Below are 24,876 nucleotides of genomic sequence, written 5' to 3' on the forward strand. Positions count from 1 at the left end.
CTTGCAAGGGTGATGAATGCAAGCCTGGGTGATCAGTATTTTTAGACAGGTATAATTTTCAGAAATCCTATTTATTGAATACAGAGGATCGTCAAGAAGATCACACATCCTGACCAAGTCGGATTTATTCCAGGGATGCAAGGATGGTTCACCATACGTAAGTCAATAAATGTAATACACTATATTAACAGAGTCAAGGACAGAAATCCTATTTATTATTACATGTAAGAAGCATATAGGTATTTGATATATATAGCTAATGTATATATATCTGATATATATATCAGAAACTTTTTCAAAGTGTTGAGTGTACTTTTAGTCTGAAAAATACACTGTGTTATTCACAAAATTCAAAACATGGCATTCTGCCAAATGATAGGATCACATGAAGCAAGTGTTATTGTGGAATCACACAGTATATTTCCTCTGACTGCCATTTGGAGACATATTCCCTTACGTGCAGTGGTCTACAGGACAATCATATGCTTCACAATTAAACATTTCAAAATCAAACTCATTACTGCCACCTTATATATCGGTGCCTCACTGACTGTCAAACATGACTCCTGGGTGTAACTGGGTTTATCCAATAGTCCTACTTGTGACTATCTTAGTCTATTCAAGCTCCTATTAATTGAGAAAACTTTTATAAACAATCTAAAAACCTACAAAATGTTAAAAAAATATGTGAAATGACTTTTGCTGTCTTTAACAGCAATCTGCTTTGTTTAGTTCAAAATTAACAGACCCTGGAGGCATTGACCATGAAATGAGACATCTGGCTTCATCCCTAACCTTGAACACCCCCTTCCTGTGCACTAGAATAGATAGCTAGTGGAATCATGAAGTAAACTCCCTAACTACAAGAAATTGTTACATCTGGGTTAAAGTTAACTGTCTGGTTACTGTAATTTGTACATGGGTAATGTAAACTAAGAAAACAAAATGTATTCACTTAATGACATCATAGCTATAAAACCCATAAAAGAGGAAACTGCAACCCAATAGGAGGTCGATCACTGGCTCTGCCTTTTTAAAATGCGATCGACCCTTTGCTGGCAAAATAAACATTTTATTTTACTTCCATTCAGGTCGTCTCTATGTGCATATCACTTGCCAATTCCTTTCACAACACTATAAAAAAATACCTTAATATGGACAATTTATACATAACACAAATGCATTGCTTACAGCTTTAGAAACCAAAATGCCATCCTATTTGGTGCCTGCTCAGGTGAGGGCCATTCCTCATATGTGGCATCTTTTCTGTGCCCTAACATTGACAAAAGGGGGCACGAGACACCCTCAGTCATCATTATAAGGGCACTTTCTACTCACAGTGTGTGCCTCAGGATTGAATCACCTCCCAACAGCACTTCTCTTTGATAACACTGCAGTTGCAACTAGGTTTCATCATGTGGGCTGGGGGGTCGTGTTCAGATGAGAACACACAGTCCCCAATCTTGTTGAAGTGCTGTGGTGATGTTCTACACTCTTACTGTTTTCTTTCTCATCTCAAGGTGTAGCTCTAAACAGGGTCTCTACCATCTCTCCTGAACTATTACAATAACCTCCCAAGTTTTCTTCCCTTTGTAGTTTATGGCCCATGCTGCTGCCAGATTATCTTTCTAAGATATGAAAATTTTTTATACTCATAGATCACGGTAGTGTTTTATTCAAATACGTTTATCAATTCTCCTTTTTCACAGCTTAAAGTACAGACCCTATGGTGTGTGTATGTTAACTCTCGAACAAGTTCTAAAGACAGGAATATGGCATGTGTGTGGGAAGTCACTAGTTGTAGCTATAACAATTTATTTCTCCTTTTTAGAAAAAGCAACCTGAGCAAATATGGCAAAACATTAATGTTTGTTAAGTCTGTGAGATGGTTATGCATATGCTTGTAATGAAATTTTCTGTACTTTTTGATGGTTTTTAAGTATTTCATAAATTTAAAAGAAATTTAAAGGAGCTGTAATAGAATATCATTATGAAAATTTGTTTTAACCTTAAAAGTCTATGTTTCCATAATATGGGGAAGTAATTGTGAATTTGTCAAGGATTTCTGTTTATATAAGAATGTCACTTTTAAAAAAATAGAGGCCTCTTATATTTGATATACTATTTAATGCATAGGATTTTGATTCAAATGTAATTTTCCAGAAACTTGCCTATTTTATGAAATAAATTCTATTGAAAAATGGTACATGTGTGTAGTTTTCCTAAGTGTGTTCAGTAAGAAATCTTGTTAAGTATAAAATTTTAAAAGGAACATGTGTTCAGGTAGTAGGCTCTTTTTTGAGAAAATGCTGGTGTCTAAAATAATTTCTAGGAGCCTATGGTCTATTAAGGTATCAAAGCTAAAAGCCTACAATATCATCTAGTTTATTTGACCATGGCTCTCTTTATTTTAGGCTCTCATAAGACTGAAATCTGGAGAAAACATCTGAGTACCACACATGGACTGAGAATGTGGCTCAGTGGTAGAACACTTGCCTAGCAGGTGCAAGGCCCTGGGCTTGATCCCTAGCACTGAAAAATTGAAATGAAAGTGTCATACTAGTGGATAAAACCATAATTTTCACCATGAGCATTACTGGTAGTATGCGATGTGTCTTCATGATTTATTTTTCTCCCTCTTGATTCTCACGTGCTGTGCTAAATATCTGCATATATTAATTTAGATTATTAGCAAGTGATAAATAAGTCCAACATTGCAGATTCTTTCTGAAAAATGCCATTGCCCCCAGCCCTGTCTACAGAATGATCAGAGTGGCTCTCCCCACATTGCACAGATGAGCATGGACAGTGTAAAAGCCACTGTGGATGACACCATGCCCTGGACAGAGGTGATGGGTTGGCATACTCACACAGCAGCAGCAAGAGCCCGAGAAGGATCAGGCCGATGGCATTGGGCCCCAGCCTTGACAGCTGCCTCTGGGGCTGGATGTGGGGATCAGTGTTTGAAGCTCTACAGGAGCCCCTGTCGTCACACTGACAGACCGTCAGTGTCAAGGTCTCTGAAGACTCGCACTTCTGCTCCTCGTTGCCAGTGACTGTGAGGGGGACTCTGTACACTCCAGGGGATAACTGCTGCTGGGCTTTTACCAGTGCCGAGGTAGCTGCAGAGAAGAATCATGCAAATCAACACAAGGACAAGGAGTCTTTGGTCCTAAAACGAATTCTTTTTTATAACAAAGCTCGGTCACAAACAGCTGGACTGGTACGGCCTGAGGAGTGAGGAGGACTGGAAGAGGTTCACTTGGATCAGTCTTTCTGTGCCCTCCTTCGTGTCTATGACACAGACAAACCCAACATTCTTTGTCCAGAGGTTCCAGGTCTCACCAAAAGGATGGCAGGTGGAGATCATGGAAATTCCAGGACCCCCGTCCCAGACTTTATCTCTCTCCGGGATGACTGCCCCAGCTTTCAGAAGCATGTGCCCCTCTGAGTGTACATCTTCCCCTGAACTCCATGCTCTTGAGTCTGACTTCACAGACTGAGTTCCAACTGTGGCTGCAGCTACCTCGGCGGCTCCTCTGGGCTCTCCTTCCATGAGCTGAGAGACCATTGGGTGCAATTCCCAGTGGTATGGACTGTTGCCCTTCTGACTCCTCAGCATCAATTGTTCCTTCTTCTCCATCGCTGTTGCCCTTTCTAAGCTGGATCCTGCCCAGTGTTGTGTTGTTTGAATCATTCATGACCCCCTTATGCCCCTTGACACTACCTTGTTCCCCCCAGTCCAACCTCTGTGGTTTGCCCAGGCTCACCGGGGTGAATTCCAAGCCTGCCCTCTTTGCTCTTTGTTTAGCAGCCTCTTCAATGGCTGTGCATCTGGTAAATTCCTTTGGAGACAAACACTGTGTATACAATATGGAGCTCAACCCTTAACTAGGATCAGAAAGGACCAAGGACAGGAGGCCCAAGGGGACACAGTCTCTTTGGTGAGTCTGACAATGGCTAATACCTATGATTGGAGGGCTCCATGGAGCACATCCGTGAGAGGAAGCAAGAGGAGTGCAGAAAAGAGCTAGGGAAATGAATAATTTTTCAAAGGGTTTGAAGTCACTAGTCAATGGTCACTAAAAAATCCAGGAAGGGAGAAGACTTACTGAGTTCTATTTCAATTTCTCTGAGACTTCTAGAAACCATAGAAGATATAAAATGAGCATGATAAAGGTTAGGGGAAAGGATTAGATTTCTCCTGTTGGCTAGTGGTCCACCCTGCTGTCAAGGTTCCTCACTAATGACAGACAGGTGTCCTCACCTACGACTCCCGAACAGCCCTACTTCTCCAGGGCTTAGTGTTCGCTCACAGCCTGCCCTGTGAGGAGAACCTTGTGTACCTAGAAATCTAGACAGCTCTGTGATAAAATAGTGCCTCACTTGAATCTTTTTTTTTTCTACTAAGGAGGTAGAAATAAATATACTAAAAATACAAAAAAATTATTGAATGAAAAGCAGAAAATATTATGTGGTACCAGCATCATATCTTGTCATTCCTTTTCTAAAGGAATTCACAAGTCCAGGATCGCATCTTTATTGCAAAGAATTGTTTCAATTATTCTTGGACAGGACTCTCAAATGAGTTCTTATTCTTCTGGAAATATAAAAAAGTGGCAACTTGCATGTATGGAAGCCACTTCTCCCTTACTCACCATTAAGGCTTGTGATTCTCCACACAACTGGCAACTTTAAAGGTTGCTCCTCCACTGAAAACCTGTAGGGACCCATGTATCTGTCTCTTTCCAGGGTTCTCGCTGACACAGTCACGGAAGGTGACGAACTACAGATTTCATCTTTTTCCAGCAAAACTGGTGGACAATTGTCATTAAATCCAGGCACTTCAACATGTACGGTGCCAGTGGCAGTTTTACCCGTGATTTCTGTAAGAATAATATTTTAGAGTTCAAAAAGTATATGGAATAAAGCCTAACAACAACAACAACAACAAGAATCTTCTAAATTTCTCTTTCTTGCAGCCAAGTTAGTGTCTTTTCAAGATAATTTTTTTATTATTAGGACTATCTCCTAATTTAATATGCTTGAAATCAAGACTTGTGAGAAATTCAGTGGTTATAAATGAAATCTGCACAAACTCATAATGTTTTTTTAAACAATTAATTTCATTTGCAATCCATACGCAAACTTTTTTTGTTTCTGAAGATTTTTTGTGTTTCTAAAGATTTTGGGATAATCAATTTTTAAATTTACTTTTATTACCTAAAATATAAAAGTTTGAGAAAAATTTAAAATGTTGACAATCAAAAACAATAAAATAAAAATTTCTTGTTGGTGATGAGTCATTTCTTTGTTACCATTAGGGCTTTCTGTATTTTTCCCTTTCTGTAATTTTTGGTTTATAGTTTTGACTCTTCTTTAGTTTAGTTTGTTTATTGCGTTGAACATAAATTAATTTTATCCTTGGGGAAACATACTCAATAAATTGCACTTTAAAACATTCTGAAAAAAACAATCTGGATAAGGAAGTTTTATTTATTTATTTATTTATTTATTTTTGGTACCAGGGATGGAACTCGGGTCCTTGCGCTTGTGAGGCAGACCACCGAACCACTGAGCTAAATCCCCGGCCCAGGAAGTTTTATTTTTTGAGATATAAGTACAGAAGTTCTTTATAGGTCACTCATAAAGGCTTTCTCTGCTACTGAGCTCCTATTTTTAAAAAAATTTTGAGACAAGGTCTTGCTAAGTTATCCAGATAGGACTTGAACTTGTGATCTTCCTGCGTCAGCCTTCCATAGTGCTGGGATTAAAACTGTGTGCTAATATATAGGGTTAAACAGGAATCTATATTGATCCTCTCAAATCCAGGCATTTCTGAAGATAAAAAAATCTTCCCTCGGTCACAATAAACATTAGGGACAAAGAGAATTCACTGGTACTACAAACTCCACTGAGAAATTAGAATTCTCATAGGTTCCGTGGCCTCAGATTTGAGGCCAGAATCCTCTAAGATAATAATATTTAGAGACAAAGGAAATATGTGAGATAATCATAATCCTTTCTGAAGAATGCTAAACGGAATCACATTTCTCTTTTAAAAGCCATTGAAATAGTTTTCTTACCATCTATGGCCAGAACCTCAGCTGTGATTGTCTTGTTAACTATGAAAGTAGAATCCCGGGCGATGTTTTTGACGAATTTGATTTGAGCAGTCTTTGAATCAATAGTCAGCAAATTGCCATCATTACGACCCATGACGTATCTGTTGTATAACAGAAAAAAATGATAGTTTTCTTTCAAATATGGAATGTTGCCTACTTAATGAAAATGACTCATTTCATAGTTAATACATTAAAAAACCTTGAAATAAGAGCTTATAAAAGATGTTAGAAAGTATGAAATGGATGAGCCATTTGATAATCTTTAAATATATATTATCCTGGCTAGTCAATTTTCCTCTGGCAAAAAAGTAAAATGCTTATGTCCTTGTTTTTTATTATACAGCTACTACTTTGCATGGTGTTCTTATATTTTAGTTCCTTTCTATCTATCATCTATCTATCCTCTATGTTTCTTGGATTCATGTGTGATAATATTTTATCTGGCGGCAACATAGTCTTCTGACAAATTTCTAATTTTTGTAAGACTCAGCTGGAGGTCTCTATAAAATGTTTTGATCTTGCTAGACAACCTAAGGCATTTTTCTTAGTTTCCACTTTAATTTATGCTTATGTTAACTTTCCTCATAGCATAACACACTGTAATGATTTATCTGCATGTCTCATGTTGAGTTATTCATTTCCTTATATTTATGTCCTTTATTTTTCTGTTGTTGTCATATAATTGCCTATACATTGTATTGTAATAAGTTATAGATGGCAACTGAGCCAAGGAATGATGAGATGTCATAAAAAGTCATACCTGACAGATGAGGAAGCCGTGTTAGTGTCTTCATCGATGGCTTGATATGTTCCCACGATATAATTAATCAGTTTTTTACTGCTAATGCCTTTTTTCACAGTAAAAGTCTTGGAAGCAGGGCGGAATGAAATTCCTTCTTTTACATTTATTACCTGAATTATAACTGGGGTTGGCTGAACTTGATATTGAGAGACTACTGACCGGTGAAATTCAGCTTTATTTTTGACAGCAATACTAAATTGCATGTTTTGTATCTGTTCATAATCCAGAGGCTGGGGTGAAAATCAAAAGAAAGGAAGTGTCACAAAAAAGTCTGGGCAGAAGGCTCTACACAAGATGCAGTGAATGGGCCCTTTTATTTCCATAGAGCAAAACAATTTCAGAAATCACTGTCATGCTGAGATACAGACAGCAGTGGGCTTCCTAACTCCTGAGAACTCATTTTGGTAACTAATATTTACAAAGCAGAGTAAAAAAACATCATTCCAGTCTCTTTAGGATGTGAAGGGCTGTGGAAAGAATCCCAAATTTGTCGTGGTAATGTGCTTTGAATCTTGGTTTTGTTACTTTTTAAGAGATTTGTGGCTTAGGGCATGAAGTTCAATTTCTCTGATTCTCAATTTTTCACTTTTAAAAACAAGCTATTTTTGTGGGGATGAAACAAAGTAAGGCCCACAAAACATTTCTATAAATGACAGCTGTGGCCAGTCACAGAATAGTCACAGGATTCATGTGCAATGTCTTTCCTGACTTACAGATTCCTGGGTGTTAAGGGAAACTGTCTTATCCACCTGGGTTGTCACCAAAGTCACTGCCCATCAATGAGTGGGTGTCTCACCAACTCCTCATAGAACCGTTTTCAGGTGGCCTCACATGGTAAACATATTTGACCCTCTTAATAAAGTGACCCAGAACAAGGCCTGAGAAATCCCAGAACAACCTTTCTCATTCAGTAGTCTTTTCTTTTTCTGAGGATAAGGAAATGCAAATTTTGGTTACATTTGTTTATCACTAAAAATAAAATTGAGGCAAGGGATGTGGATTTGAGTTTTAACTTTGCAATGACTGGCTTTGTGAGCTCAGCATTTCCTAGGGGAAGAGAATGATATGTGAACTGCTTATTATAATATGACAGGTAAGAGAGGATGGGATTATAGAGCCTGTGTGTGAGAGCGAGGGATTACTCCCACTTGGGAGAGTCTGACGGCTTCTGGAAAGTTTAGATCTGAGGAGGGCATTACAGGAGGCTGAGAGTTATCCAAGCAGAAGTGAAAGCACTCGCAAATGCCCAGCCTTGCAGTAGGTGAGAGGAAATGTGCTGGCTGCTGACGATGAAGGGCAGCAGTTGGCTACAGGTTAGAGTCACTACTGGGGACTTTATGACCCTCTGTTGCCTGGGCAGTGAGTTACCCATAGTCCCACGAGTCACTCGTTCCTACATTCTTGGTGTGTAGGAAAAGTTGGCCTACATAGGGTTGAGGGACACTTTTCCAGCCAGGGAAGGTTCTAAAGAGACGAGTAAGTAGTATGAATTGTTTCTTGGAAGAAAAAAAAATGTGGTGGACTGGTGGCAGTGTGGAGAACAAAGTCAAGTAGAGAAGAGAGGTAGGACATCTGTTCAGAGGTGCTGTAGTTGTCTAGGACAGAGGAAGTAAGGCTGGACTAGAAGACAGATGGTTAGAAGGTAGACGAGGGTGATGATTTACAGGTATCTTTCAGGCGGAACTTGGTGGCTGGCTGTGTGTTGGGAGGAAACAGCACAAGCGAAAGAGAACATCCAAGGTCCTACTTTGGGACCCTGAATGGTCCCTATACATGAGCTAGGGACTGTCTCATGGGAGTTTAGAGCAAAACCCTTGCAAGTAGAGATGGTGTTAATCTCTCTGAAAAGTAGAACAAAAAGAAACTGCACAGCTTCCAGCAGCACCCTTGACAAGGGAATATTATGGGTCTGTCATCCCACTGCACTTAAATGGTTAAAGAAAGATGTTCCCACATGGCCCTAAGTCCCATGTCAAAAAATGTCACCAGATAATTGTTATTCCTTCTCGTCTATACCATATCCTGCCAGAAATATCTATGCATTATTTTAGATAGGGAGCCTGTCATAGTGAAATATGCTAAATGAAAGCTTTATTTTTTAATCTTGTAGATTTTGTTCATACATTACCGCTTTCTAGGAAAGTTGTGTTTTTTTCCTCTGATGATTGTGGCTAACTCGTCTAAAACAGTTTTACAAGCTCACGAGCTATAATTCCATGTATTTGCCTCTTTTCCTACCTCCAATCTAAATGCAGACAGTGAATTTGATTAGGTCAGGAAATGTATTTTGCCTTCTTGGGATGAAAGCATACACACCCATGTGTCAGTATGTGTGTGTTGACTACTGAAAGTGTGTTAGCTTAGGAAGGAATAAACCAACTTGTTAAGAGAGGTCTTTAGGTAAAAGGGTTCTGGGATAATTTTTAAATTTCTAGGTACTTTTATATGTTTATAGGATGAAGTGGTATTATTATTATTATTGATAATTTTTTTGTAGAAATGATAGTTTGGGTTGATATAGTCTGTTTTTAAGAAGGAAACTCAAACCTTACCTTAATCACCTTCAGGATGCCTTCATTGGTCCTTGGGTCAGTCTCTATTTCAAACCACTTCCCTTCATTTCCTGAGGTGAAGAAATACACAGCCAGCCAATTATCTGTGTACTCTTCATCCCAATCTGTCACTTGAAATCGAAGTAAGTCCGAGTTTACAGTATTTTCCTCAATACGTGCTGAATACTAAAGAGGAGAAAAGCCAAATTTAAGATTCAATGCAAGGTTTTACCTAAAAAGATTATATTTGTTTTACACGGTATCATCATTACATCTCAAATTATGTATTGTCTGCTTATGGGTTCCCGAGTTTCTTTTCTTGCCTTTTCCACTCTCTTTTCATCTTTCTTTTCTTTTCTTTTCTTTCTTTCTTTCTTTCTTTCTTTCTTTCTTTCTTTCTTTCTTAGTTTCATCTTTCTTTTCTTTTCTTTTCTTTTCTTTCTTTTTTTCTTTCTTTCTTTCTTTCTTTCTTTCTTTCTTTCTTTCTTTCTTTCTCTCCCTCTCTCTCTATCTCTCCCTCCCTCCCTCTCTCACTCTCTTCCTCCCCTTCTTTGCTTTCGGGACACTGTGCTGCCCATTATGAGGTTCCAATTGGCCTTCAACTCGCTATGCAGTCCAGGCTAGCGTCAAACTCACAGTTCTCCTCCCTCAACCTCCTGAATGAGACTTGGGACTACAGGTGTGTGTGTTAATGTACTTGACCTCTGACTTCTTATATTTTAAAAAAGCTTACTTTTAAAGAAGAGTTCAGAAATCATGAAAGCCAATAAGCAGGCAAAAGCTGAATTTAGATGGCTACGTGTGTGTGTGTGTGTGTGTGTGTGTGTGTGTGCATGTGCACTTTCAAGGAACAGTGAGTGTACCTGAGGATGTTTAAGAACTGGGAAATTGTCGTTGACATCTTTCACTTTAATATCGCATTCACATTGAGTTGACAGTCCTGCTCCATCCTGGTCTGCACCACTCACAACCAGACGATAGCTGCTAAATTGCTAGATTGGGAGAAAAAAAAAATCATTAATCTTCTAAGGACATGAGTGGACCCTCCCTGCCTTCTTTTTTTTTTCATTGAGTTTATTGTTACTTTTTAAGTTATATAGTACAGTTCCATTCATCATTGGGATCTCTACCTTTACATGATGGATCTTGTTTCTCATTTTTTCCCCATACCCCTGCCCTCCCTTCACCCTCTCCACCCTCCCCTATTTACAAAGACTTTGTTTTCATTTTTTCCTTTTCTCATATTTTTTCTTTTCCCTTATTTCCTTTCTCCTACCCTTCCCACTTCCCCTATACCTTTAGCTATTTTCTTCCTTTTTCACATTAGTAGTTATAAAACTTGGATCTTAAACTTTTAGTTTTTCACACGAGAAACTATTTGGCATTTACATGTGTGTCCTTTTTATTTCACTTAAGAGTATGGCCTCAATATGCATCCATTTTCCAATAAATGACTCTACTTTCTCATTCTTTATGGCTGAGTAGTATTCCATTTTATAGAAAAACTACATCTTCATTCAGTCTCCAACTGATGGGCAAATGGGGTATTTACCAGGTTTTAGTTATTACAAATGGTGCTGCTATAAACATGAGTGAGCATATGTCACTGTGGTATGATTCTTTTAATTCTTTTGGAAAGATACCAGCAGAGGGATAGCTGGGTCAAATGGAACCTCTAGTCCTAGTTCTTTGAGGTATCTTCATATTGATTTCCACAGTGGTTGCACCAGTCTGCACTCCCACCAAAAATGGAGAAGGGTTCCTTTCTCCCCACAACCCCACCAACATTAGTTATTGGTTGATTTCTTGATAGCAGCCATTCTTTGTGGGGTGAGGTGGAATCTCGGTGTTGTATTCATCTGCATCTCTCAAATGACCAGTGATGTTGAACATTTTTTCATATATTTATGTGCTGCTTTTACTTATTTGTCTGAGACATGTCTGTTCATTTCAGATGCCCATTTTTTATTGGGTTTTTATATTTGGGGGGCCTGATTTTTTGAGTTATTAATATATTCTAGATAATAGTTCTTTGTCTGAGGAGCAGCTGGTAAAAATTTTTTCCCACATTATAGGTTGTCTCTTAGCTCTGTTGGTGGTTTCTTTTGCAGTGCAGAAACTTTTTAAGAAGATGAGATCCCAGTTGTTGATTCTTTGTGCTGGCTCCTGTGCTACTGAGGATTTGTTCATAAAGTCTTTCCTATGCCAATGTCTTCTAGAGTTCTGCCTAACTTACCTTCTAACAAGTTTAGTGTTTCTGTTTTAATATTTAAATCTTTAATCCATTAGGATTTTAGTTTAGTGCATGGTGAAAGATAAGGATCTAGTTTTCATCTCTGGCAGGTTGAAATCCAGTTTTTCCAACACAATTTTTTAAAGAGGCTATCTTTCCTCCACTGAGGATGGTTGGCTCCTTTGTCAAAGATGAGGTAGCTGAATACATCTAGAGTTGTTTCTGTATCTTTCAATCTGTTCCACCAATCCTCAGGTCCTTTTCTTTGCCAGTACCATGCTGCTTTTATCACAGTGGCTTTGTAGTATAGTTTTAAATTGGGGATTGTGATACCCCCTATCATGTTTCTGTTGCCTAGAATGGCTTTTACTATTCTAGGTTTCTTCTGGTTCAAATGAATTTTTGGACTATTTTTTCTAGTTCTGTGAAATATACTGTTGAAATTTCAATTGGCATTGCATTGAATCTGTATAGCAGTTTTGGTAGTGTGGCCATTTTCACTATGTTGATTCTTTCTACCTAGGAGCAGGGGATATCTTTCCATTTTCTTATGTACTCTTTGGTCTCTTTTTTCAGAGTGCTGTCCTTTTCATTGTGGCCCTCCCTGCTTTCTATGGGTAATGCAGTGTAAATATGCAAATTCATGGCTCATGTTTACATGTACTGTTAGTTGTCCACGAGGGAAGAGGTTTGTGTGGTTCTAAATGATTGGGTGGAAATTCTGAAGAGGCTACAACATGTTTTCTCTTTTGTAAGTATCTGATGGAGAGGCTGTACACTTAGAGCAGCAATGGGCAATGAGTATGGTGGGATGATTGTCTGAGGGAAGCTGATTTGTGTAGCATCCCTGCTAGTCTACTGGTAACATTGTTTGTACAAAAGTAATGTGGAGTTTGATGAGTTATAGTCTTGGTAGAGATGGATGGTGGTGAAGTGATGGGGACAAAAGAGAAACAGGATTTTCTGGTGTTCTGGAAGCAGGGGTGAAATTAAAAGGAAAAATCTAGATTAAAAAGTATGACATCAGGATAAATATGATGTGCGTGTTTTTAAAAAATAAAATGGAGTACTACTCAGCCATAAAGAAAGATAAATTTGAGACATTTATAGGTAAATGTTTGCACCTTGAGGCCACACTCTCTTCAGTCAAATGAGTAGGACACACGTGTAAATATTGCATTGTTTCTCTAGTGTGAGAAACTGAAGGTGTAAATGAGGACCAAATGTATAATAGATATTGTGAAATAGGAAGAAAATGTTCAAAGGGGGAAGGAAAGTAGGGAGGGGAACAGGGGAAAGGAAAGAAGGGAAAGAAAAAAAAACTGAAGGTAAGAAGGCAAAAATGGAAACAAAGCTTATGGGAAAAAATAAGAATCAAGATATATCATGTAAAGGTACAAATTCCCAATGATGAGGGTGATCATAGGGTATACCTAAAATGTACTGATAAACTCAATAAAAAATATTCTACAAAAAGTATGATATCAAAGAAGGCTTTACTCCAGATAGGAATTTCTCCTTTCATCTAAACAGTTTTCCTTTTCCTTTGTCACCTGAGGAATTAGTCACAGTGCAGTCTTTGTCCAGTATGCCAATGCCTTCGGCTGCTCTCACACATTAACGTCCACTGCCATGTGTTGGGGACACTGGGCTGCATGTCCTGGGCCTATATCCCACCCACAGAATCACACTGAAGCAGGTAAGCGATGTGCCAAGATTGGCCCAGGGAAGATCTAGCAGCCTCTTTTTCTTTCTCTAATTTCTAGATGAAAGGGAATCGCCTCTCTTCAGTTTCTTACAGTGAAAACCCTTTGGTTTTTGAATGCTCCCAGGGACTTGCTTTACCTCTCGATCAAGAGCATTGGATAAAGTATGGACTTCTCCAGTGTTTCTGCTTATGAGGAACATGGGTGTTCCTGAGGGCTCCTGGGAGACGATTTTGTAGGCAATTTTAGAGTTCAGATGGTTTGGCTCATCTGCATCTGTGGCATTTAGTATCATCACCAGTGAATCTAGGAATACAGGAAAATGTTCACTCAAGAATACATAAAGATCAACATTATGCTCACATTAAATATTTACTGCAATCTCACATTGATTTTCAATAGCTTAAAGCTACCTTTATGAACAAAAAATTACTTGTTAATTGTGATATCTGTATCTCTCAACCAGGCAGAACTATGCCACCTCTCACAAAAGTCTGCCAGTTCTCCTGAAGCCTTGGCTCGATTTTATTTCTCTCTCTTTATGACGTCCCTTGGTGGGATGGCCTGATGATTCTCTTCCTTTTTCCTAATGATCCAAGTAATGTATGTCTCTGGCCTTAAACCTGAAGCACCCCAACTTGCACATCCAGGTGACCTAAAGTTGCCTCTTCAGCTTTGTGACTACCTGTAGCTCAGGTATCTTGCAGATATAAAGAAAGATACTATCAACCTCATAAAAGACTAGAAATACAATGGTGGTGGATTATTGGCTCAACCACAAACTTTAGAAAGGAAGAACCATATTATGTTTTGATGAATTGGATTTTGCAAAATGACTGAAGAAGTTAACAGAATAAGTTAGCTCGTAAAAATGATGAAACAGTAGTGATACTTGTAATTGAAAAATAGATGAACTGGAAGTGGTAGATACTGCAAGACTTACTTGAAGCACTGTTTTCTTCAATTTCACCCTTGACTATACTTTGCGAAAATACTGGCGCATTATCATTAACATCTAAAATTTTGACCGTTAGGATAAGCGGTTTCTCTACTTCGTGTCCTAGGGCATTTAGAGCTCGACAGGTGATCTAGGAACAGAAGGAATGTTAACGATGACTCCACCAAGTTAATGTGCATATTACTAAGATTAGTAGAGACAAGGCCTCTACTGGCATGTCCAGAACTTTTGTGTAAATAAGAAAAACCCTCCTGGAAAGGGTGGAGAGACTGGAAGAAGACACTCACACTTGCCATTGGGCAAGCTGCCCCTTCCTCCTGCCTGAGGAAGCTCTTGGCAAGCAGCGTGCTGGATTTTGGCCCTCGTCCATGCGCCTTCCCTTCAGTTAATCAAAGTTCCAGCGGAGGTTCTTTGTAGAAGGACTCACGTTCTTATTTGTTGGTGGATCTATTCAGGCACTCAGATCTCTTCCACATTAACCAGTGAAAGAATCACTTTCTAAAGCCATGGAATATGATACAAGAGGAAGGGAAACCTGATGTTGAGTACACGGACTTACCAGGAAGCTTGGGGTTTCTTCTCGGTCAACGATGGCTGTTATATTAATTTCACCAGTGTTTGGGTCAACAATAAAGATTCCAAAAGGGGGCTGATCAATTCCCACCCCAGAAATTCTATAGGTAATTTTCTGGGTTTTTTGGAAATCTGAAGTAATCTGTAACCAAAAATATTCAAAATGTTAAGGCGATCATCACTCAGGCCTTTTCTTTTCCCATCCTCTTCCATCTCTACAGTCTAAAGTCATTTGTTCCCTTGATCCCCTCTTTCTCGCACTATATATAGTCTTTACCTTTTGATTAATTAGATGGTAGAAGATGAAATAAAGTCAAAGTGTTGCTTTTGTTGACAAATTTTGACCAATATATGTTAATCATTTTGGCTTTAGACTATTCATCCAGATTGTGACCATTGTGGAGATGTTGAAATGTTGAGAGATGAACTGGGGTGTGGCTCAGTGATACAGCACTTGTCTCCCACATGCAAGCCCTGAATTCTATGCCAAGCACCACAGAAAAATTGTAGACAAGGCACTTAATATTGACATTGCTACTTCTGAATTCTCACTCCCTGGCTGGCCATTAAAAAAAAAATGGATGTTGATTTAAGTCTAAAGAAAAGGAAATGGAGAAGGAAAATGGAACAGAAGAAGGGGTCAAAATATGTAATAAGATGAATTGCTTTTCATTATTAAAATTTGAAGGGCTAGGGATTTAGCTCAGTGGCACCATGCCTGCCTCACAAGCACAAGGTCCTGAATTCAATCCTGAGCACCAAAAAAAAAAGAAAAAGAAAAGAAAAAAAAATTTTTGTAGCCCTTTTACTGGGATGGTTTCAAATATATACAAAAAATTTGAACAGCATATTAAACCTGATACATCTTGTCACCCAGTTTCAACAATTATTAATACATGGCCAATTCAACATTTACTTCCAACTCTTATTATTTTACCTCTCTATATTTTTTCTAATACTTTGTTAAAATCTGGATCCAAGAAGGCTTATACAATAAAACTGGTCAACAATGTCTCTTAATTTTATGTTTTAAGTCTAGGAATTAAAGCTCTTCCACCTTTTCTTTTCTTACTTTTGTTCTTATTTTACTTTTTGTTAGAGATACTAGTTTATTTGTTCTGTGGACTTCTCTATCTGCATTTTGCTAATTGGAATTACCATATTACTTTAATTTAGGTATGATACATTTATTCTAAAAACCCACACTGGCCTGCCAGTATGACTTACCTTGGCAATGGGGTTTCTTTTGGAGTTGTCTTCTCTTTCTCTGCAGGGCGTTGCAAATTTAATCCATTCTCGTTTGTACCTTCTTTTGCCCGGGTGAACTGCTGTCTCATCTTCTCCATGTGGCTCTTTTGTCTGATGTAAAAGAGTTCTGTTTTTTAATGCACATTGTGGCAATTTTTGCCTTCAATAGTGATTATGGAGACCTATGTTGAGGAACTCGCTAAGTTTTAAGATAGCTAAGACTGTTAGATGTTCAATTTACTCTGACACTTTGTCAGGGAACAAACTTTAAATAACGAAGACTTTTACAAAACCATATGACTCCTATTATTAGCTATCAATCCTATTTTATACATGGATTATATAGTTTACAATATGTAGCTGTTCTAGACATATAGGCTGTCACCTGGTGATTTCTTTAGATAAAGAAAAATAATGCATGAGATAAAGTACAATACTTTACAATGACTTTTTTTTCCTAAATATGGGTTAGTTGCTAGAATTTTAACTTTATATATTTTTATAATTATCAAATAATTTTAAACATTGACTATGTTTTTGAAATACAATTTTAGTTTAAAAAAATCTTTATTTTAATCACAAAAAATTTTCTCATACTTTACCTCTAACCGCAATTCTCCATGAACCAATACAAACACCTGTAGACAATTAAATAGAATGAAGTTACATGTGCATTCTTTAAATAAGTAACTACATAAAGTTAGTAATCCTGATTTTTATATTCTTTAGCTCATATTATAGTTTGTTTCTATTTCTTTGAACATTCCTTTTTTTTTTTTCCCCCAGGGATCCAACTCAGGACCTAGTACTTGAGAGGCAGGTGGTGGAACCACTGAGCTAAATCCCCAGCCCCTTGTTTCTATTTCTGAAGAGTCAGGTTTGGAGCAGTATTCAGGGTATAAATTCTTACCAGTAAAAGGAATATTGCTCTCAGTATAAACAAGTTATTCCAGTTTTTTAATCTGACAATAGAATTTCAGTGATATAAAGAAGTACCTAGTGAACTTTATACAACTCTGCCTTGCAGCCGGTTTGTAGCAACCAGACATTTGTTATGTGATTTTTTTATGAACAGCTCCCTGAAGCCATGGAAAACATTGCTTTGGGAAACAAGGATCATTGCAACAAACTGCAGAAAGTGGTCATAGAAAGTGGTTGTCAATAACCAGTGCCTACCCACCTGACTTGAACCAAGGCAAGCCCAGATTAGCCACAATTACAGGACATTTTCTCGAGTCGGATGAGAATGCAGAGGTCAGAATGGAGCTGCTCTGCTTTAGAGTGGGACTTTTTATAAAATGTGGGGAGATAGACTATTCCAATCACAACTCTGCTCGCTGCGGGACATGGATCTTTTCATCTCTTCCTTATATTTCCATTTAAATGTTAAGCTTAATTTTCATACTACTGGTAGGAAAAAAATTAAATGCAGAATTAAGTCAGGCAGGCTGGGAACTTCAGTTTCTCAAGACGTTACAGGACCTTCATCTGTACCATTTCCATATTGCTTTTCACTTGGAATACATTCCTATTTCCTCTCTCTCCACTTAGTATTACTCATCCTTTAAGATTCTTTCATGTTCCAACAACTCCACCAAACTCCCTCTATTCATGACTCCTTTACTGAGTTTGTTCATCTCATATACCAAATTATGCAATTTAACCTGTAGAGGCTTTCCATGTTTATTTATTTATTTATTTTTGGTTTTGTGAGTCAGGGTCTCACTACGTATTCCAGGCTTGAATTTGCCGTGATCCTCCTGCCTCAGCCTTCTTGGAGCTGGGATTATAGGCACGTGACACCACACCTGGCCCATGGTTTATTATTGCTTATTATTATTTGGGCATTAAAACATTTCCCTGCTAAATCAAGGACTGGAAAACTTTCCAAATTGGTGCTTTTATATTATTATTGTTTTCCCTCATCAGATGCTTAACAGCAATTTGCTGATCTGCTGCTTATGTGTTTTGAAGTAAATGTTGTAGGAAAATTATTGCAGAAATTAAACAGAAGAAAAGGAGAAGAGTTATAATAGTAGCTAATGTTTCTTATGTGACTTATTAGTTTTTATTCAGAGCTTCATATTTATTATCTCATTTAATATTCATAGCAGCTGCTTACAGGAGGATCTCTTGTTATAATCCTAATTTTTTTGGATGAGGAAATGGAGATATAAGATAATAAACATGGTACTTGCCATAGTACATGGTTCTGGTAGAACCAGGATTTGAACCTCAGCAACCTGATTCCAGGGGTAGTGTTCATCCCCACCATATCAGATTCTAACAAAAGTTGACATAAACACACAAAAACAAAAACAAGGACAAAAATCCCCAGATAGTAATGGGAGGAAGGTTATATGCAAGTCAGTTTAGATTTATGCCTGACCAAAGGCTGTGGTAGCTCTTCAGACAATGAAGATTTATTACACCATTTGTTTCCAGAGGTTTTAGTGCATAGGCCAGCCCAAGGCTGAACCAAAGGAGTAATTATGTCAGACATAGGACTCTGGGAGACTTCCATTTTCAACATTTTAGCTGATGATCTGATTTCAAAGAGCGTGTGCTTAGGTGGTCCATGAAAAAGAGCCATTAGAACCTGCCTCAAAATGATTTTACAGCACTGGTGCTCTCTATTAGGCAATGCCATGGATTACTTGGGAGGAAACACCAGAGTGGTGCGAGAATTGAATAACTCCTTTCCCAGATCATAAGGAGAAAGACTCAGCTGCATGTGAGGGGAGGGATGGGCCAGGACTGCTCCTCTTTACAGGAAAACCGGAGTCATCCTGAAAATATGAATCATGTTGCTACTAGCCCCACAGAGAAAGGCTCTTCTCATAGATGTTAAGGTGCAATTTCTAATTTCTTGGAAGCAGAGGAAAGACAAGCCTAAACTATGGGAAATTAACCCTAGACAGTTGTTTTTTGTTTTTAAAAAGTATTTCCAAAGAAATTAGAGCACCTAAAGAAATTTGTTTATTCTAAATCATTACTCTTTCCTATCTTTTAAAGTCAGACCATTAAGATATCCCTTGATTTTAGAAAATAATGTGAAAACATGTTGTTTTTTTCCCCCTCTAGGATCACAGGTGTTGTTGGTGAGAAACATTGCTGAAAGTTACAATGTTCTTTAGATATTTAGAAATACAATATTGTTTAGAATGGTTTCAAAGAAATCACTCAAGTCTTAAACATGATTTTGTATTTATTAATTTTTGGGGAAATATTTCATATGTAGGTTTTACTCTTATAATGGATGAGGTACAATGATTGTGAATGTGTCAGATCACTCAGTATATGTTTGATAAGCAAATAGCAGAATGTGAAATTCAGAAGAAATGAGTGGCGTATCTTCCCTGATTTCTCCCTGAATATATATGCTTCTCCATTTATGATGGAGTATGTCCTGATAACCTCACTATAAGTTGGAAGTAGGAAGTTGAATGTTCATTAATATACCTAGCTTAGCGAACATCATACTTAGCCCAGCATAGTTTAAACATTTTCACAACAGTTCCATTAGCCTACAGTTGGGGAGGTCATCTAGCGCAAAGCTTATTTCATAATAGAGTGTTGACTATCTCATGTAATCGACTGGATATTGAACTGCGTGTGAAAAGCATACGACTATATGGACATGCTTTCTCGTTGTAAAGTTCTGAAGGTTTATTTATTTACTTTTGGTTAGTTTTTTTGTTTTGAGACAGGGTCTCCATTTATAGTCCAGGTTGGCCTCAAACTCATGATTCTCCCGCTTCCACCCGTCAAAGTGCTGGGATTGCAGGTATGCTCTGCCCACACCTGGCAAGAGTTGAAAATTTTTCACCATTGTAGAGTCAAGCTATCATAAATCAGAAATGTTTTAGTGAATTTTTAAATTTAAGATTTCTAAAACATTCAAACAAAATTTGCATTCATCAAGATGAATTCCTTAATGGAATAAAATGATAGAGGCCTAACCACTTAGAAATTATTTGATTGCATACAATTCAATTTCCAATAGTTGATTTGTAAACTCAATTAATTTAGAAAGTAAAACTTTGTATCATGAAAGGGATGTTAAGAAAAATGAATGCCCTTGGATACTATCAACTGATCCTTTTGAATGCTATGTAGTCTCCCGTGGTAATACAAAACTGGACACTGGATCTTGAGTTGGAATCCTAGACCCAGCTATGTACCAACTGTGTGACTTGGGAATATTACTTAATTCTTCTGTTTCCTCATCTGTTATCTAGGAATAAGAGTTCTACCTGCTTTATAGGTATGTTTTGTGGACAGAATTAACAGGAATAAAGCATACACATTAGTCCTAGCCCATAAGAAGTGCATTTTTGTCCTAGCCCATAGTAAGTGCTTAATAAATGTTAAACATTTCAGTCACCAAACCAAGGGAAAAAAAGAAAAAGAAAAAGGAAAAGTTGTAGAAGAGTCATTTTGATCAATGGGAAGTGACTTCTTATTGTTATTTGCTATCAAGGCACACAAGAACACTTTCTTGGGTGAAGAAACAGTGCTCCACTGTACAAGCGTTCAGGCTGTTCCTTGCACAGCTCCAGCAGGCACTGTTCACACATAGCCTGTGTGAACACACCTACTGGAGTTGTGCAACACAGCCTGGCAGCGGCACAGCAGTCCTGTAAGAAAAATGTGCGCACAAAGTAGATCCCATTATTCATCATGTAATTATAGATAGTAACCAATTGCCCAGATAATTACCTTGTGATGAGCTTCGCAAAGCAAGCCCTCACCTTAGGCTACTAGATTGACTCCTTACTGGAAAGGAAAGGCCGAAGGCTGCAAAATCTATGAGAAACCTCATGGACATTGAGTGTCCTAGTTCCAGATGAAAACCAGTTTCAGGTATTACGCAAGTAGGAGTGCTAATTGGGAGAAATAATTGCATCTTTCCCAACTTCTGCCCAAGTCAGGCAGGGCTGAGTAAAATCCCTTTGCAACATTATTCTAATTTATGAATCTTTACTTTTGGAGAGGTCAGTAGTAAATTGATCTTTATACATCTATGAGCAGTGGAAACAATTGTTTTATTGATCAAGGGATGAAAAGATACCTCAAAGAATTTTCTTTCATTAAAATAGGCCATTTAGGCTAAAACCTTTTTCCTCAACATTTATTTTTGGGATGTTCTATAAAAGAGATAGTTGAAGACAGTTTTACTATATTTAGAACATGTTCTAGATACAACTTGATATTTAAATTACTTTTTTTCCTTATTTTCCCTATCATCACCAATTTAAAAATTGTTTAAATGTTTGGGTCTTAAATATCTCTATTAATTTCATGAGTAAAGTTCTACATAATATAGTAACGTGAAATTAGACAGTTCATTGTTAAATGTTTATAGGAACATTATAGGACAAAATGATTTTGTGAACTGTAAAACATTGAACCATGGATTCCTTTGATGACTAATTTTTTTTCAAAAGATCAAATCTCTAAAAATAAGCATTTTTAACTGCAATTTTTTTTTATCTTGTAGTGTGGGAAATGGATCAGACAAGCATAAGAAACTAATACATATTATATTTTTAAACAATAGCAGATGTTCTTCATGCTATCCCTTCCTAAATAATTCATCTGGAAAACTGAACAGCTGAAATTTTAAGAAAATCTCCATTTTAAAATGTTATTTTCCCATCTCCACCATTATATTCATTTAAAATATAGCTTCCATTTTCCCTGTTAGTTAAAAAAAAAATAACCTCACAACTATTTTGATAGACTTTAACTCAAGGTAGTAGAGGTCCTTTTCTGACTTACTAGTGTTGGTGATCATTTAAAACAGAGAGATACAATATTATGAAGTTATCAAGAATCATTACTGTGAAAACATTACACATAATACACATTAGAATCTTTGTATTTCTTAAAGCGCTTTATTGCACATGTGGCTACTCTTTTAAATGGGTGGGGATGGGGTATGGCTGTTTTATTTGACAATGGAGGCCACAAAGCCTGGAATGAGTCAAGAACACAGCTATAGGTTCAGACCCATGACTTTGCTGTTGTATCTCGCCTTACTAGGTACCCCTGGATGGGTAGCAGAATTATTTCAAAACCTCCAGACAGGTCTTTCAACTTTCAGACCCCACCCTTCAACAACAAAAGATGTGCATTCCCACTCAACAATGATTTTGAGAGCATTGCTTTTTCTTCCCCATAACCACACTATTTCAAAACTCTGGGTGGCTCCCCATTTCTGAAAGGATTCCATTTGTCTTCACAGAATGCATCTTTCCACCTCACCTTCATCTAGCTTTTCCATTCATGTCCGGATTCTTCAACACAAACTCTGATTCCAGTCAAACCAGTGAGTCTTTGCCCCTATGCAAATGCCTTAACTGTATCTACCTTTGCTTGTGTTCATCTGAAAACTGAAGATGCCTCCCTTTGGCCCTTTTCTGCTTATCAAATCTCGAATCTCACTGAATCCAGTCTTATTTGCCTCCCTCACTCTTGACTGAGATGGATTTCCACTAATAGAATTAACTGCAGACTGTCCAATAGAAATACAATTAGATCCAGAAATTCCAGCCACATACATAATTTTAAACGTTGTGGTAGTCACATTTAAAACGTTAAACATCAGTGAAACTAATTTAAACAATATATTTAATCTAATGTATCTGAAATGCCATCATTTCAATATGTAATCAACATGACATCAATGATTTGTTTTCATTCTTTTGTTCATATTAAATTCTCAACACAAAATGCATATTTTACACTTAACAGCATGTCTCACCCTCAGACCAACTACATTCCAGGTGGTGAACAGCTGCATGGGGCTAGTAGCTGCCATATTGTTTGCAAAATTTTTTTGAGTGGAGGAAAATCTCTATGCTCCTAATGAGCATTATAGGGGAGCTGATGAGGTTTTATAGTTTAAGAGAGACTTCTTTCAATCATGGCTTCCTTCTCCAAACAGCTGTTTACCCTCTATAAGAAAGAAATCTCACAGTTACTGTAGGATAAGAGGGGTGACTGAGAGTGTGTCATTAGTTAAAGCAGAGAAAAAGGTACCCAGAGTCATAGCAATTCAATTCTACGTCCTTATTATAATACTACTCTGGCTTCCCCAGCTGCATCTCCCATAATTTCCTGAGTTTAATCACTGGTTTTGATCTATGGGTTATCTGCTACCTTCAGTTTAGCCCACAACTTTGCCATGTGGAGGGGTGAAGAAGTCATATAGCTATAAAATTTTCTTATTCTTGAGTCAAATAAAGTCACTGGGAAACCAACATGGTCATATTATTTTAGCACAAGCAGTCTTAAGACTGGGTGATGCTCAACTTCAGTTAGAACATTCTTAGAAGGGAACACTGGAAATTTTCACTGCAGAAGGCAGCCTATTGTAGAAAACTTAAATTTTAAGAAAGCTTTTCTTTTTGTACTATTGGGCATTGAACTCCAAACCTGATGAATATAACAGATAACATTGAGATGTACTTTTTGTCAGCCATAATACCTAAGCTAATGCTCTTCTCTTCAGATTCCCCTTCTGTTTTAGACAACACTGTTTGCAACTTTGCCTGTCAATAGAAGGGTTGGGCTTATAAAATATTGTGCATCTTTTTTTTCCCTCGAAGGCTTAATGTACTCTGCACATAGTGACTAAACATAAAATCTACTTCCTTAATCCTCCCAACTTCTCTGGCGTCAAATTCACTTTGATTTTAGTTCAAGTCTTTTAACTGTGTTAAAAACATGTCAGCTATCAAGACCAGGCACGCAGAGTTCTCAGCCACATGGTTAATAAGAGACATGTAATCTTAAAAAATAGATGGTGTCTTTGCTCTCTCTTATGTGCTTCAGTGTTTGTGTTAGGAAAATGAGTAAAAGCATTCGTTTGAAGAAAATAAAGGTATTGTGGAAACGTTATCTCCTAGGAATACTTGCTTCCCGAACTAAGGGAATACTAAATTTTTACTGTCTAATCCATTTCTTTTTGGTTTACTTTTCTTTGTAAAATACTGCATTTAAAAACAGCAAGGAAGAAATTGGAAATCATCACAGTCTTGTCATACAATGGCTTTAGAATTTATAATTTGAATTCAATAATCAGTTATAACGTTATCTAATAAGGAGAGAAACAGGGAGAGCTCGAAACTTTTAGGAAAAGACAGGACTTACCATTAAAATGGCCAGAGCCTGGGTGGCTCTGGGGACGAGCCAAGCCATTGTCTCTGTTCCCCGGAGAACAAATCCACAGGAGCCTCAGTGGAGGTCCTCCCAGCCGTCCGTCCACAGAGAACGTCCAGGGCCTTCCTGCAGCAATGCCTCTGCTGCCTGGCGCCAGAGTCATCCGGTGGCCTGCTAGGCGGCTCCTCCCCACCCTAACCCAAGGATCGGTCTCATTAGAAACCCTTGCATCACTCTTTCTCCCAGGTAAAAACTGAGCCACACCTCAGTTCCTACAGCAATGAAATCCTTTGTTGTGAGCTGAAAGAGCAGTTCTCAGGCTAAGGACAAAGTTGAATAGGAAGGTACCAGATGAATAACCAACTAATCACCGTGTGGAGGTGCAAAGCTAGCCCTGACCACACTGGAAAGGAATTTGGTTGGCTTCTCAGGGTTGGTAACAACTAAAACTGAAAAGCAAAATGAAGCATATAAAAGTCCCCCCAAATTCACGTGTGGAAGAGCCCCTAT

The 24,876-nt window shown here is 37.8% G+C and overlaps 1 protein-coding gene across 1 annotated transcript in view; it reads right to left on the reverse strand.

The window, feature by feature from the left end:
* Dsg3 (desmoglein 3) overlaps positions 1-24,406 on the reverse strand; it is a 30,188-nt gene extending 5,782 nt beyond the window's left edge. The window contains exons 1-12 of the mRNA XM_010643369.2: positions 24,358-24,406; positions 16,800-16,835; positions 16,177-16,308; positions 14,936-15,091; positions 14,362-14,506; positions 13,558-13,724; positions 10,343-10,471; positions 9,480-9,665; positions 6,886-7,157; positions 6,087-6,226; positions 4,659-4,886; positions 2,871-3,122 (exon numbers count right to left, since the gene is read on the reverse strand). Of these exons, the coding sequence (XP_010641671.1) occupies positions 2,871-3,122; positions 4,659-4,886; positions 6,087-6,226; positions 6,886-7,157; positions 9,480-9,665; positions 10,343-10,471; positions 13,558-13,724; positions 14,362-14,506; positions 14,936-15,091; positions 16,177-16,308; positions 16,800-16,835; positions 24,358-24,405 (1,891 nt within the window). The 5' untranslated portion in view covers position 24,406. The remainder of the gene's footprint in view (positions 1-2,870; positions 3,123-4,658; positions 4,887-6,086; positions 6,227-6,885; positions 7,158-9,479; positions 9,666-10,342; positions 10,472-13,557; positions 13,725-14,361; positions 14,507-14,935; positions 15,092-16,176; positions 16,309-16,799; positions 16,836-24,357) is intronic.
* Positions 24,407-24,876: the final 470 nt, after the last annotated feature.

This window comes from Fukomys damarensis, unplaced genomic scaffold (assembly GCF_012274545.1).
Source record: "Fukomys damarensis isolate Sample0158 unplaced genomic scaffold, DMR_v1.0_HiC HiC_scaffold_30, whole genome shotgun sequence".
Lineage (NCBI taxonomy): Eukaryota > Metazoa > Chordata > Mammalia > Rodentia > Bathyergidae > Fukomys > Fukomys damarensis.